General features: G+C 47.9%; 1 protein-coding gene across 5 annotated transcripts in view; it reads left to right on the top strand.

The window, feature by feature from the left end:
- The window catches only part of raly (RALY heterogeneous nuclear ribonucleoprotein), a 175,192-nt gene extending 158,871 nt beyond the window's left edge, over nucleotides 1-16,321 (top strand). For all 5 annotated transcript variants that reach the window (XM_048550070.2, XM_059652720.1, XM_059652721.1 and 2 more), the window contains 2 exons: nucleotides 12,687-12,731; nucleotides 14,871-16,321. In XM_048550070.2, the coding sequence (XP_048406027.1) occupies nucleotides 12,687-12,728 (42 nt within the window). In that variant the 3' untranslated portion in view covers nucleotides 12,729-12,731; nucleotides 14,871-16,321. The remainder of the gene's footprint in view (nucleotides 1-12,686; nucleotides 12,732-14,870) is intronic.

The raw sequence follows: 16,321 nt of genomic DNA, 5'->3' as shown, positions 1-16,321 counted from the left end.
TGGGAATTGTACCAACGGGGATCTGTCTGTCGTGGGAATAGTACCCACGGGATTCTGACTGTCGTAGGAATTGTATCCACGGGGTGCTGTCTGTCTTCGGATTAGTACCCATGGGATACTGACTGTCGTGGGAATTGTACAGTCAGGATTCTGTCTGTCGTGGGAATTGTACCCACAGGATTCTGACTGTCGTGGAAATTCTACCCATGGGATTATATCTGTCGTGGGAATTGTACCCACAGGGTTCAGTTTGTCTTCAGATTAGTACCCCCGGGGTTCTGTCTGTCGTGGGAACAGTACCCATGGGATTCTGACTGTCGTGGGAATTATACCCACGGTGTTCTGACTGTCAGGTAATTGTACCCACGGGGTTCTGTCTGTCGTGGGAACAGTACCCATGGGATTCTGACAGTCGTGGGAATTGTACCCACGGGATTCTGACTCCAGTGGGAATTTTACGCACGGGTTTCTGTCTATTGTGGGAATTGTACCCACGGGGTTCTGACTGTAGTGGGAATTTTACACATGGGGTTCTCTCTGTGGCGCTAAATGTACCCACGGGATTCCGTCTGTCGCGTGAATTGTACCCACGGGGTTCTGACTGTCGTGGGAATTGTATCCACGGTGTTCTGTCTGTCGTGGGAATTGTACCCCCAGGGTTCTGTCCGTCATGTCAATTGTACCCATGGGGTTCTGACTGTCGTGGGAATTGTATCCACGGGGTCTGTCTGTCGTGGGAATTGTACCCACGGGATTCTCTCTGTTGCGGGAATTGTACCCACGGGATTCTGTCTGTCGTGGGAATACTACCCACGGGATTCTGTCTGTCGTGGGAATTGTACCCACGGGGTTCTGACTGTCGTGGGAATTGTATCCACGGGGTTCTGTCTGTCGTGGGAATTGTACCCACGGGATTCTCTCTGTTGCGGGAATTGTACCCACGGGATTCTGTCTGTCGTGAGAATTGTACCCACGGGATTCTGTCTGTCTTGTGAATTGTACCCACGGGATTCTGTCTGTCGTGGAAATTGTACCCACAGGATTCTCTCTGTCGTGGGTATTGTACCCACGGGGTTCTGACTGTCGTGGGAATTGTACCCACTGGATTCTGTCTGTCGCGGCAATTGTACCCACGGGATTCTGACTCAGGATGTGTGCTGCCACGGCTGTCACAGGCAGCAACGTGACATTCTGCTGGTTGCACACGGCAATGACCGTTTGAAGACAGGAGTCTGTTAGCTGCGTTCGACCTGTGAGCACCATGTTCGGGACTGCTACTCTTTCTGTTATAGCTGCGAGTTAAACCTGAATTGAATACTTCAACATGCTTTCTTCCTGCACCCGCCTCCCAGATCCTGCTTGTTCATTCGACACACATTGCGTTAGTCTAATTCTTTGACCTCTGAGCCTAGCTTTTTGTGTTCAGTTGTATGCAGTTTACTGGCACATTCAAATCTTATTAAGACATGAAACCATTGTCTACACTGTTGTAATGAGGTGAACATAGGATCTGTTTTTGATTCATTTAAACCATGTCTTGTGATTTGAATCTCAGCGTGAATGCACTCCATCTGATTTAGTTTAAGGATGCAGTGATTTGGCCCCAGTCCTGAACTCAGTAATCCATCTCTTCACCACCACATCCTTCCCAACCACCCAATCTAATCTGCCGCACACTCTAAAACGAGCTGAAACGTTAACTCTGCTTTCTCTCCACAAGTGATGCCTGACCTGCTGGGCTTTCCCAGCAATTTCTGTTCCTGTTCCTGATCTCCAGCATCTGCAGGTTTTTTTATTTTGTTCAGCCCCAGTTCTTCCAGGAAACATCTGAGGTCACATTAAAAATTTAATTCGGAATAACACAGAACGTGCAAGCTGCCTTTCACATCGTTTGGTGGTGCTAATAAAGGAGGCAGGGAGAAAACAAACTGATATTAGTCATTGGAAAATTTGCAGAATGTTATTCAGAAAACATTAACACTGCATGTAACTCAATCAAAGTATGATCAAGCAAAGTAAATGCAGTTTTACAAAAAGGAAATAGTTTTGCTAAATTAGTTAGAATTTTTTGAGTGTAAAGATGTTAATTTTTCTGTATTTTTGATTGTGGACAGCAATGGGAAAGTAACTGCTTTAAAACCGCAGGTGGAGGCAGGATTGGTGCGATGTTTGAAAGCAGCTAACCCAATACACTTTGTCAGTGTTGTTTACACTGTTTCAAGCAGGCAGGGATATTTGTTAACGGGCTGAAGTCAAGGCAGCAATAAGTAAAAGAGCTGAATCCCAGAGGGTGAGGTGAGAGTGACAGCCCTTGACATCAAGGCTGCATTCAACCGAGTGTTGCATCACAGAGCTCTAGCAAAACTGGTATCAGTGGGTATCAGGGAGCAAACTCTCCGGTGGTTACAGTCATACCTGACACATAGGAAGATGGTTGTGGTTGCTGGAGGTCTGTCATCTCAGTTCCAGGGCACCTCTGTGGGAGTTCCTCAGGGTAGTGTCCTTGGCTCAACCATCTTCAGCTGCTTTACCAGTGACCTTCCCTCCATCATAAGGTCAGAAGTGAAGATGTTCACCGATGATTGCACAATGTTCAGCGCCATTCGTGACTCCTCACATACTGAAGCAGTCTGTGTTCACATGCACAAGATCTGGACAATACCCAGGCTTGGGATGTCAAGTGGCAAGTGACATTCGCACCACACAAATGCCAGCTTATGACCGTCATCAGTAAGAGACAATTTAATCACCGTCCCTTCACATTCAATGGTGTTACCTTCACTGAATCTCCCACTATCAACATCCTGGGGGTTGTCATTGACCAGAAACTCAACTGGCCTTGCCACACAAACACAGCGGCTACAAGAGCAGGTCAGAAGCTGGGAATCCTGCAGCAAGTACCTCACCTCCTGACTTCCCAAAGCCTGTCCACCAACTACAAGGCACAAGTCAGGAGTGTGATGGAATACTCCCCACTTGCCTGGATGGGTGCAGCCCCCAACAACACTCAAGAAGCCTGAAACCATCCAGGACAAAGCAGCCGCTTGATTGGCACCACATCCACAAACATCCCACTCCCTCCCCCGCCGACGCTCAGTAACAGCCGTGTGTACTATCTACAAGATGCTCTGCAGAAACTCACCAAAGATCCTCAGTCAGCACCTTCCAAACCCATGACCACGTCCATCTAGAAGGACAAGGGCAGCAGATACATGGGAGCACCACCCTCTGCAAGTTCCCCTCCAAGCCACTCACCATCCTGACTATATCGCCATTCCTTCACTGTCGCTGGGTCAAATTCCTGGAATTCCCTCCCTAAAGGCATTGTGGGTCAACCCGCAGCAGGAGGACTGCAATGGTCTAAGAAGGCAGCTCACCGCCACCTTCTCAAGGGGCAACTAAGGAGGGGCAATAAATGCTGGCCAGCCATCGGCACCAATATCTCACAAACCACAAACAAATAAAAGAAACAAACTGATTGGTCTGTGGATTTATGACCCACTCCCAATGACAAGAAGCTGACCACAGCTGTGTGATTGCCTCCCATGTAGCTGAAAAGCCTTGGGGTAGGAAGCATTGTGGGGAAAAGCTATCAGACCTCAGAAAGAGAAGGCATTATTGTTCCTCTGCAATAAAATGCCTTTCAAGCCTGAAGAAAGCCAATTCATTTGGCCTTACCAATTGCTGTAGGATGTGACTTTTAATAAATAAATCAGTGACCTTTATGAACATAAACCAGTCACCCTGCGCCTCCCACAAACAACTGAGCATAGGCCATTCAACCCATTGGTCCTGCTGCACCATTCAGTTTGAATATGGCTGACCTCATCTCAACCTCAACTCCACTTTCCTGACCCCTCCTCATAACCCTTCAATCCATTACTACTTACAAATCTATCTCCTCCTTAAATTTACTCTGTTCTCTGAGGCAGTGAATTCCACAGAATCACAATCCTTTGAGATAATTAATTTCACCTCTGGTCCTGACCCAAAATGTCAGCTTTCCTGCTGCTCTGATGCTGCCTGGTCTGCTGTGTTCCTCCAGCTCCACACTGTGTTATCTCTGACTCCACCTCACCTCTGTTCTAACTCTAAAACTATGACCTCTTGTTCAAGATTGCTCCCAATCTGAAGATCCGTATTCAAAATGTTAACTCTGTTTCTCTTCCCACAGATGCTGCCAGATCTGCTGAGTTTCTCCACCATTCTTCCTGGTTGTTTCGGATTTTCAGCATCCGCAGTATTTTACTTTTCTTTAAAAATAGATACTGAAGGTTATGTCGGTGAGTGATGAGGTGAAAGGTTGGAAGTCTGAAGTTATTCACTTTGGTAATAACATTGAGAAATAGAAACATTGCTTTGGAGGTGTGAAACTGTTTCCTCAATGTTAATATCCAGTGTTTCACGAGTGCTTCATTTACAGGGACACAGGAAGATAGCATATAATAGCAGCAGGGATACACAAATGCAAACAGGAATTTATTGTTTGGATAAGGACAGGGAGATGTAGGATCACGTCCGGAATTCTGCATTGTTTGCTCCATATCTAAGGAATGAAGGGTCACTAGAGTGGCTGCTGGGATGAGACGCTGAGTAAACAGGGTCTATATTCTCTAGAGTTTGGAAGAATGAGTGGTGATCTCCTTGAAAATCCAAGATTGTGAAGATAACATACAGGTCAGAGAGAGCTTGGTTGGCCCTGAATAAGGAATCAAGAGCGTGGGGGCGCAAGTCTCAGGATTAAGACACTGAGTATTTCGAACTGAGATGAGTGGAAATTTTCTTTTCCATCTCAGAAGGGTGTAGCTGCTCAATCTTTGCATATATTCAGGATCGGGGGACAAAGCAAAATGCTGCAGATGCTGCAAAGCTGTAAGTAAAATAGGAACTGCTGAAAGAAACTTGGCAGATTTGGCAGCATGTTCGGAGAGAAGGCAGAGTTAATATTTCAACTCAATTGACCGTTCTTCAGGGTGCTGGGGAAATGTGGGGCTGGGGATGAGTGGGGAAGAAGTGAGTTGAAGATTGAACCCAGAGAGAGGGAAAGGCAGAGAGACAAAGGGGTGAGTGATGGTAATTCAGAACCAAAGAAAAGCTGATAATGGGAATGTGAGTGGGTGAGCGGAGATGGTAGGAAATGCCGATGCTGGAGTCAGAGTTGATGCAGTGTGGAACTGGAGGAACACAGCAGGTCAGGCAGCATCAGAGGAGCAGGAGAGTTGATGTTTTGGGCCTAGACCCTTCATCAGGATTGGGAAAGGGAAAGGAGCTGCGAAGTAAATAGAGGGAACAGGGGTGGTGGGGTGGGGTGCTGGGGAAGGTAGGTGGGATGGGAATAGTTAGGGTAGGGAGTGGCAGGGCTTGCCCAGTGGGATGGGTGGGGTGGATAGGTGGGAGGGAAGATGGACAGGCAGGTTGTGTCAGGTCAAGGAGGCAGGGATGACAGGAGGAGTTGGGCATGGGATGAGGCCGGGGCGTGGGGAGATTTTAAAACTAGTGAATTCCATGTTTAGGCTGTAGGCTTCTGAGGCGGAATATGAGGTGTTGCTCCTCCAGTTTGCGTGAGGCGTCATTGTCACACTGGAGGAGGCCCAGGATGATTATGGGAGACAACAGGAGGCTGGAAGAACACAGCAGGCCAGCAAATGTTGACTGCTCCTTTCCTCCAGATGCTGTGTTCTTCCAGCCTCCTGTTTGCCTCCCTTGGATTCCAGTGTCTGCAGTTTTTTGTCTCTAACCAGGATGGACATGAATGGGTTGGGAAGTGCGCTGGTTGTGCTGAAAGCAGAGCATGTGACGACAGGGCCTGGGGATGGGCAAAGGATTTAGCTCTGCTTTCTCTCTCCACAGATGCTGCCAGAACTGCAGAGTTTTTCCAGTAATTTCTGTTTTTGTTTCAGGTGGACAATGGTTTATTCCTGCCCCTAGTTTTATGCTGTGGCACTCCAAAAGTGAGGTGCCATTGCTGTGTAAGTTAAGAAATCTGATCACCAACGTACACACAGCAAGATCCCCCAAACTAAAACACACAATCTGTTATCATTCTAGAATCCCTACAGCACGGGGTAGGCCGTCCAGTTCACACTGATCTTTCAAAGAGCATCCCACCCAGATCCAACTCCTTACCCCCTCACTGTAACTCCCACCTAACCTGCACATCCTCGGGCACTATGGGTCAATTTTCCATGGCCAGTCACCTAGCCTGCACATCCTCGGGCACTATGGGACAATTTCCCATGGTCGATCACCTAACCTGCACATCCTCGGGCACTATGGGACAATTTCCCATGGCCAGTCACCTAACCTGCACATCCTCGGGCACTATGGGACAATTTCCCATGGCCAGTCACCTAACCTGCACATCCTCGGGCACTATGGGACAATTTCCCATGGCCAGTCACCTAACCTGCATATCCTCAGGCACTATTGGACAATTTCCCATGGCCGATCACCTAACCTGCACATCCTCGGGCACTATGAGACAATTTCCCATGGTCGATCACCTAACCTGCACATCCTCGGGCACTATGGGACAATTTCCCATGGTCGATCACCTAACCTGCGCATCCTCGGGCACTATGGGACAATTTCCCATGGTCGATCACCTAACCTGCACATCTTTGGACCATAGAAAGAAACCTACACGGACAGAGGGAGAATGTGCAAACTCCACACAGACAGACCGAACCCAGGACCCTGGCGCTCTGAGGCAGCAGTTCTAACCACTGAGCCACCATGCCATTAACTGAAGGACAAATGTTAACTCCCGAAAAACCAGGGAGATATTCAGTTCTGCAGCTGGGTGATGAGTACCAGTGTTCTGTGAATTGATCAGACAATAATAGTGCATCAAAACCCCCTCCTTTCACTAGAGACAACAGATAGGATCTTGATTGCTTGCTGCCTCTGAAAATCAGTACTGCCCTAGAATATCAGCCTGGGTTTGATCATTTGAACCTCTCAGCTGTGGATGAAACTCACAACCATCTGCCCCAGTATGTCACTGAGTGAATCAAACAGACACAATGAAAATCAAGATAATAAAATGTGAGGCTGGGTGAACACAGCAGGCCAAGCAGCATCTCAGGAGCACAAAAGCTGACGTTTCGGGCCTAGGCCCTTCATCAGAGAGGGGGATGGGGAGAGGGAACTGGAATAAATAGGGAGAGAGGGGGAGGCGGACCGAAGATGGAGAGTAAAGAAGATAGGTGGAGAGAGTGTAGGTGGGGAGGTAGGGAGGGGATAGGTCAGTCCAGGGAAGACGGACAGGTCAAGGAGGTGGGATGAGGTTAGTAGGTAGCTGGGGGTGCGGCTTGGGGTGGGAGGAAGGGATGGGTGAGAGGAAGAACCGGTTAGGGAGGCAGAGACAGGTTGGACTGGTTTTGGGATGCAGTGGGTGGGGCGGAAGAGCTGGGCTGGTTGTGTGGTGCAGTGGGGGGAGGGGACGAACTGGGCTGGTTTAGGGATGCAGTAGGGGAAGGGGAGATTTTGAAACTGGTGAAGTCCACATTGATACCAATAGGCTGCAGGGTTCCCAGGCGAAATATGAGTTGCTGTTCCTGCAACCTTCGGGTGGCATCATTGTGGCACTGCAGGAGGCCCATGATGGACATGTCATCTAGAGAATGGGAGGGGGAGTGGAAATGGTTTGCGACTGGGAGGTGCAGTTGTTTGTTGCGAACTGAGCGGAGGTGTTCTGCAAAGCGGTCCCCAAGCCTCCGCTTGGTTTCCCCAATGTAGAGGAAGCCACACCGGGTACAGTGGATGCAGTATACCACATTGGCAGATGTGCAGGTGAACCTCTGCTTAATGTGGAATGTCATCTTGGGGCCTGGGATGGGGGTGAGGGAGGAGGTGTGGGGACAGGTGTAGCATTTCCTGCGGTTGCAGGGGAAGGTGCCGGGTGTGGTGGGGTTGGAGGGCAGTGTGGAGCGAACAAGGGAGTCACGGAGAGAGTGGTCACTCCGGAAAGCTGACAGGGGAAAATGTCTTGGGTGGTGGGGTCGGATTGTAAATGGCGGAAGTGTCGGAGGATAATGCGTTGTATCCGGAGGTTGGTAGGGTGGTGTGTGAGAACGAGGGGGATCCTCTTGGGGCGGTTGTGGCGGGGGCGGGGTGTGAGGGATGTGTTGCGGGAAATACGGGAGACACGGTCAAGGGCGTTCTCGATCACTGTGGGGGGAAAGTTGCGGTCCTTAAAGAACTTGGACATCTGGGATGTGCGGGAGTGGAATGTCTTATCGTGGGAGCAGATGCAGCGGAGGCGGAGGAATTGGGAATAGGGGATGGAATTTTTGCAGGAGGGTGGGTGGGAGGAGGTGTATTCTAGGTAGCTGTGGGAGTCGGTGGGCTTGAAATGGACATCAGTTACAAGCTGGTTGCCTGAGATGGAAACTGAGAGGTCCAGAAAGGTGAGGGATGTGCTGGAGATGGCCCAGGTGAACTGAAGGTTGGGGTGGAAGGTGTTGGTGAAGTGGATGAACTGTTCGAGCTCCTCTGGGGAGCAAGAGGCGGCGCCGATACAGTCATCAATGTACCGGAGGAAGAGGTGGGGTTTGGGGCCTGTGTAGGTGCGGAAGAGGGACTGTTCCACATAACCTACAAAGAGGCAGGCACAGCTGGGGCCCATGCGGGTGCCCATGGCCACCCACTTAGTCTGTAGGAAGTGGGAGGAGTCAAAAGAGAAATTGTTGAGTGTGAGGACGAGTTCAGCTAGGCGGATGAGAGTGTCGGTGGAGGGGGACTGGTCGGGCCTGCGGGATAGGAAGAAGCGGAGGACCTTGAGGCCATCTCCATGCGGAATGCAGGTGTACAGGGACTGGACGTCCATGGTGAATATGAGGTGTTGGGGGCCAGGGAATTGGAAGTCCTGGAGGAGGGTGATGACTGTATCAGCGCCGCCTCTTGCTCCCCAGAGGAGCTCGAACAGTTCATCCACTTCACCAACACCTTCCACCCCAACCTTCAGTTCACCTGGGCCATCTCCAGCACATCCCTCACCTTCCTGGACCTCTCAGTCTCCATCTCAGGCAACCAGCTTGTAACTGATGTCCATTTCAAGCCCACCGACTCCCACAGCTACCTAGAATACACCTCCTCCCACCCACCCTCCTGCAAAAATTCCATCCCCTATTCCCAATTCCTCCGCCTCCGCCGCATCTGCTCCCACGATAAGACATTCCACTCCCGCACATCCCAGATGTCCAAGTTCTTTAAGGACCGCAACTTTCCCCCCACAGTGATCGAGAACGCCCTTGACCGCGTCTCCCGTATTTCCCGCAACACATCCCTCACACCCCGCCCCCGCCACAACTGCCCCAAGAGGATCCCCCTCGTTCTCACACACCACCCTACCAACCTCCGGATACAACGCATTATCCTCCGACACTTCCGCCATTTACAATCCGACCCCACCACCCAAGACATTTTTCCATCCCTCCCCTGTCAGCTTTCCGGAGAGACCACTCTCTCCGTGACTCCCTTGTTCGCTCCACACTGCCCTCCAACCCCACCACACCCGGCACCTTCCCCTGCAACCGCAGGAAATGCTACACCTGTCCCCACACCTCCTCCCTCACCCCCATCCCAGGCCCCAAGATGACATTCCACATTAAGCAGAGGTTCACCTGCACATCTGCCAATGTGGTATACTGCATCCACTGTACCCGGTGCGGCTTCCTCTACATTGGGGAAACCAAGCAGAGGCTTGGAGACCGCTTTGCAGAACACCTCCGCTCAGTTCGCAACAAACAACTGCACCTCCCAGTCGCAAACCATTTCCACTCCCCCTCCCATTCTCTAGATGACATGTCCATCATGGGCCTCCTGCAGTGCCACAATGATGCCACCCGAAGGTTGCAGGAACAGCAACTCATATTCCGCCTGGGAACCCTGCAGCCATATGGTATCAATGTGGACTTCACCAGTTTCAAAATCTCCCCTTCCCCTACTGCATCCCTAAACCAGCCCAGTTCGTCCCCTCCCCCCACTGCACCACACAACCAGCGCAGCTCTTCCCCCCCCACCTACTGCATCCCAAAACCAGTCCAACCTGTCTCTGCCTCCCTAACCGGTTCTTCCTCTCACCCATCCCTTGCTCCCACCCCAAGCCGCACCCCCATCTACCTACTAACCTCATCCCACCTCCTTGACCTGTCCGTCTTCCCTGGACTGACCTATCCCCTCCCTACCTCCCCACCTACACTCTCTCCACCTATCTTCTTTACTCTCCATCTTCGGTCCGCCTCCCCCTCTCTCCCTATTTATTCCAGTTCCCTCTCCCCATCCCCCTCTCTGATGAAGGATCTAGGCCCGAAACGTCAGCTTTTGTGCTCCTGAGATGCTGCTTGGCCTGCTGTGTTCATCCAGCCTCACATTTTATTATCTTGGAATTCTCCAGCATCTGCAGTTCCCATTACCTCTAACAATGAAAATCAAATTGTAGCAGGACCTGTCCAGTAGTATATGGTGTCCCACAGCTACTATCCCATGGGTAGGCAATACTTCTTTAAAGAGGCCATTCAGCCCATCAAATGTGAACTGACCCTCTGAAGGGGATCCCACCAGACCCAGACCCGTACTCTAACCCTGTAACCCTGTATTTGCCATGGCTAACCCACCCTAGCCTGTACAACCCTAGACTATACAGACAATTAAGCTTGGCCAATCCACCCCAACCTGCACATCTTTGGGCTGTGGGAGGAAACCGGAGCACCCAGAGGAAACCCCACACAGTCACGGGGAGAATGTGCAAACTCCCGCACAGACAGTTACTTGAGGGTCCCTGGCAATTTCATTTATGATGATCCACAAAAACATGAATGTCTGGGAATTGGTGATAGGTTTGGCTAAGTGTGTGTGTGTGTGTGTGTGTTTGTTTGTTTGCATGTGTGTGCGTGTGGCGGGTGTGTGTGCTCTCAAGGCTAAGCAGTGTTGGTAGTGTATTATCTCAAATTGCCAGTTCCTGGCAAGTGTGAGGCAGCGATGATTCCAAGCATCTTTAGGCTATCTCCTGGTGAAAACCAGAAGGAGCTAATTAATCCCTGACCTCTGCAGAAAACCTTCAAGAATGTATCCAACTGAATGAAAACAGAGACAAAACACTAGAACCTCTCTGCAGATCTGTGCAGTTCTGATGAGTTGCCATCCATCTGAAGCTGTGTTTCTCTCCCTCCAGGCTTGCTCAGCACTTCCGGCACTTCCTCGGATTGCCTGCATATACAACAATGTTTATTTGTGTTGAGCTGAGCAGCGCGTGAAAGATGACCTAACTCTGGAATGAGGTGAAAATTGTTTCATGCCACAAACAGCCCGATACATCCTTGCTCCCTGCTTCCTGTGGGGAGCTCTGTCTTGTTCCAATTACATTGCAAGAGGTTTCATGTTAACCTTGAAGTAGAAGCAGTCAATACAGATCCTGAAGCTCTAATCAAAAGAACTCTGTAAGAACATGGCCTAGAGTTTGTCCTATAACAAATATCACTGGTAATAACATTAGCCTTAACTCCTGCGGTGAGGTAGGTCATAAAGGATAGCTTCTCCAAATGTTAAGCACAGGTTTGAAGGGTTGAATGGCTTCTTTGTGTGCTGTATTTTTATGTGACTCTATCATTTTGCCTGGGTTTGGTAACACGGGTACATTTGTAAACAGAGCAATATAAAACAAAGGAGCACAAGCAGGAAATTCAGCCCCAGAGACTCCTCTGTCCTTTAATGAGATCATGCCAATCTATTTACGTTCCAAATTCCACACTCAATGACCCATGATGACCCTTAATTCCCTTGCCTGACAGCAATCCAGCCACCTTCACCTTTAAAATATTCAGTGACCCTCCTATAATGCTAACTCTGTTACTCTCTCCACACATGCTGCCAGTCCTGCTGGGCTTTTCGGCTAGCCTTGGTGTTTGTTTTAGTAAACTGTCTGTTCCCCTGATCTAATACATCTGAGCTTCATTTATTTGCTGCATTACATCCAGTTACCTGGGCCCTAAGCTCTGGAATTCTCCCTCTGCTTCTCTTTGATCATGTTTATAGTAATCTGCCTTATATCGCTTCATGTCACATGAAGCACCTTGGAATGCTTTCCATGAGAAGTGCTTCATAAATGTAAGTTGTTGGTGTTGAAAAACTGCAGAACATGAAGGATTGAAACTACTTCTTAGCTAAAGAAAGATAAACACGCAGCAAATGTTCATGAGACTGATACCCGGTATATGTTTGGATTGACTGGACCTGTATTTTGATGGACTGAGATCTGATCTCATTGCAACATAGCAATCTGTCAGGAGCAGTTGTTCCCAGCTGGGAGCCCAGGATAAGAGGGTACAGTCGCAGGTTTGGGTGGTGGGGAGGGAGGTGTGGTGTGTGTAAAGGCATTTAGGGTTGAGATGAGGAGAAATATCTTCCCTGAGAGGGTCATGATTCTGTGGATTTCTCGACCACTGAAAGCTGGAGGCCAAGTTGGTGAATAAATTTTAAAAAAAACTGGATTTCTAGAGGTTAGAAGTGTTGAAGGGCATGGGGCAAGAGCATGACTGTGGCATCGAAGTAGAAGATCAGCAACGAATGGCAGAGCAGTTTCAAAGGGGCTGGATGGACTAATGCTGCAACTTTCTTCTATGTTTCTATATCATAGTAGCACTGGAATTATGAGGATTAATGTATTTACCATTTCTCTTTTGCAGGAAACCCATCACAGAACAGAAACAGAGACAACATTAGAATAGAAGGTATCAATTTTGCTTTCTTTTCTGTAATTTATTTTGGTTTGTTGTGACCCTGAATACATCTTGTATTTCGCTGTCATCCTCATCAAGTAACTTGTTGCGTGAATCCTTTTTGTCAGGAACTGGCAATTTGAGATAATACACTACCAACACTGCTTAGCCTTGAGAGCACACACACCCACCACACGCGCACGCACGTGCGCACACACACACACACTTAGCCAAACCTATCACCAATTCCCAGACATTCATGTTTTTGTGGATCATCATAAATGAAATTGCACAGAGCACACATTGGGGAACGGGGCGGTATTGGCCTCGTGGTATTATTGCTCAGCTGTTAACCCATCGACCTAGGTAATGTCTGGGGACCTGGGTTCATTTCCTGCCATGGCAGATGGTGGAATTTGAATTCAATAAATATCTGGAATTAAGAGTCTAATGATGACCATGAATCCATTGCCAATTGTTGGGAAAAACCCATCTGGTTCACTAATGTCCGTGTGGGAAGTAAACTGCCATCCTTACCTGGTCTGGCCTACATGTGACTCCAGACCCACAGCAACGTAGTTGACTGTCAACCGCCCTCCGGGTAATTAGGGATGGGCAATAAATGCTGCCGGGCCAGCGCCGCCCTCATCCCATTCATGAATTTAAAAAGAACATACTGATAACACAGCCTTAGCAATGAGTTAGTGATGCCACAGTGGGTTAGTGAATAAAAACCAAATGGTCTCTTACAATAAATCAATAAAATCTGTTTTATGCCTGTATATTTGACTGCAAGATTGTATTAATGAATGTCAAGTCTGCTAATTGCGTAGACCTCGTTCAGGTTTATTGACCCTTATCATTACCATGAAGGACTTGCCTTCTCACCCTAAGATGGGAAATTTCAAGGCTAGGGGGCACATTAGGGTGAGAGGAAAGAGATTTAGAAAAGGCGAGGCAATTTTTTATTTACAAAGAGGGTGGGTTGCATGTGGAATGAGTTTCCTGAGGAAGTGGTAGATGCAAGTACAATTACAGCGCAGACGGTATTGAGTCACTTTCTTGCACACTGCAGTTTGTGTGGAACGCTTAGGAAGGAAGCTCCAAGACACATGACTCAGCAGGAATAAAGAAAATGGTGATGTACTTCCAGGTAAAGTTGGACAGATACAGGAAAGGTTTGGAGTGATATGGGCCAGGAGCAGGCAGGTGGGACTAGTTTAGTTTGGGATTACGTTCAGCATGGACTGCTTGGACCGAAGGGTCTGTTTCTGTGCTCAATGGCTGAGGTCTGGTGACCCTCAGGCTAAACTACCATCCATCATCACTCTCTAATGAGATAGCAGCCCCATGGTTCGGTAGGACTATAGCATCCTTAACTATTACTCTTTTTATCACCCCTTACTGTAACACCTTTCTTGAACTCTGTAGACCCAACACCCTTTCTTCGTTTGTGTTGTGTTCCACTTTTGACTGCATTGTGTTTCATTTGCTCATCCATACAATGTTGTAGCAGCATTTCTTGACATGACTATACTCAGACAGATTGAAAACAGTCGGATAATTGCATTAATTACCAATGCAAGTGCCCAGGACTGAATGTATGCTCATTATTCTGTAATCATTCTCCACTCACTGGCAACGTTTTTGAGAAAGGTGCTGAGTACCAATCAGCAAACTGATGCAATGTGATACCTGTGGTCAAAACTGCAGTTACAGGTGAAAGGAACTGAATTTGAACTCCACCTCGAGTATCCTGTCAAAAGGCAGTGAGACATTCAAGTGCTAAGGCAGTTTAGGAAAGTGAGATTAATCAGGCTGAGAGTTTTATGGGGAATGGAGAGATTTGAGTTATTTTACATTGAATGGAGGAATATGAGGTGATCTTATTGAGATGCTAGAGTTAGGGGACTGAAAAGAAAAAGAAAATCTGGAATATTCATTTTATTAGATTACAAAACTAAACCAAGAAAAACTAGGAGAATGAAAAGTTGTCATCCCTGATTTGCCATTCAAGCAGAGTTTCTGAGAGTAAAAATCGTTGTGTTTAATGCTATTCCTGGTGATTCCCAATTATGTTGTGAACCTTTTGACAGATTTGATGTATTGCCTCTTATGTTAGTGTTTGTCATTTGTCTTTTTATTTTACAGACTGCAAAGTGGTGGTTCCCAGCAGGTTATGAGTAATAGGGAGACCACATGCAACCAACTGAGGAGCTCGACACGTAATTTAGAGAGAAACAAATACAGAGTATGCTACCTTCAGCTCAACTACACCAAGTAGATGAGGGGACATCTGTAAAACATTTAGGCATTTGATCCTGCATCATTGAAGAAAGGTTCAAAATCTGCTGGTGTGCCATAGAAGTTGCTGCAAGAAACACCATACCCTGTGGGCAAGACTGTAGGCTCACTATCACGGCAAGACTCTCTAGGATTTGTGACAAGTATCAGATTGAAAACTCACTGCTCCCACCTTCTTGATAAGTACAAACATTGTCGTCGACTTCCATCACACGAGAACCTCCGCCCATATTTCATGAAAAGAATTCCCCGCTCCAAAATTCTTTTCTTTTTGCCCTTCTCACCTAAACATTTCCAGGACACTGCCAACCATTTTACCCATGAACTAATGTCAGAGCCATTTAAGAGCTTTACCTTGTCCTGGCTCAAAATGTTCACTGCCAGGAGTGTTCAGGAACTGAACTCGCCACCCAAACCCTCGATGATATTGAGACCATTGTTGCTAGTTTAAAGCCAGAATCATTCTACGGTTCCCTCATACCCCCCAACTCTGACTCCCAGGAGTTACATTCTTACACACAGTGGGATAAGTCTATGATCTAACTGCCCACCCACACCCCACAAGGTGTTGCCAACTCTGCTCCACCTGGAGGTTTCATCACATGACTTCCTCCACACATCCTGGGCCTCACACTTTGGTCATTGGCTGTTCAACATCGCCACTCTCGCAGCCCCCCTCTCGTGCCCACGGCCAAAGGGAAAGCAAAAAAGACACATGGAAATAATATCCAACTGGTAACAAAAAACTCACAGCCCTTCTGTCTTCCTGTCCCAAATCCTTCTGCAACCAATAAGCAGAAGTGACCAAAAGAAAATGACTGGGATCTTGCTCCTGGAGATTCCAGAGCAATGTTGGAGAGTTGGTAATGCACATTATCCCCATGAACTAGAGTAAAACTGATGATCCTGCTACAGCCAAGAGGTCCTTATCTGATACTTCCTTTCTGCAAATACACTGTGTGGTAAGTTGTATGAGCATACATAAAGTGGGAGCAGGGGTAGGCTTTTCAGATTCGAAAATGAAATTTCATCCTCTGTGACATTGAAAATGATCAGCAAGTTGCAAACTGCACCATAATTTGCAGACCTGTTTTACCAAACTGTTTCTGTCCCTGCCTCAATCAACTCTTCAACCTTTCAATTCCTGCCATTGTTCTGAATAAGTTTATCATTAATCTATTGTGACTTGTGAATTGTATCTTACTTTATTTTTTTAAAGCTGGCAGTATTACATTTCTTTAAAATATTCTTGTGTTTAAAAAGAAGACAAAATTAAACTGTGATTGCTATGGCAACAA

This window comes from Stegostoma tigrinum, chromosome 19 (assembly GCF_030684315.1).
Source record: "Stegostoma tigrinum isolate sSteTig4 chromosome 19, sSteTig4.hap1, whole genome shotgun sequence".
In the NCBI taxonomy this organism is placed as follows: domain Eukaryota; kingdom Metazoa; phylum Chordata; class Chondrichthyes; order Orectolobiformes; family Stegostomatidae; genus Stegostoma; species Stegostoma tigrinum.
This window is presented reverse-complemented; position numbering and strand designations above follow the sequence as displayed.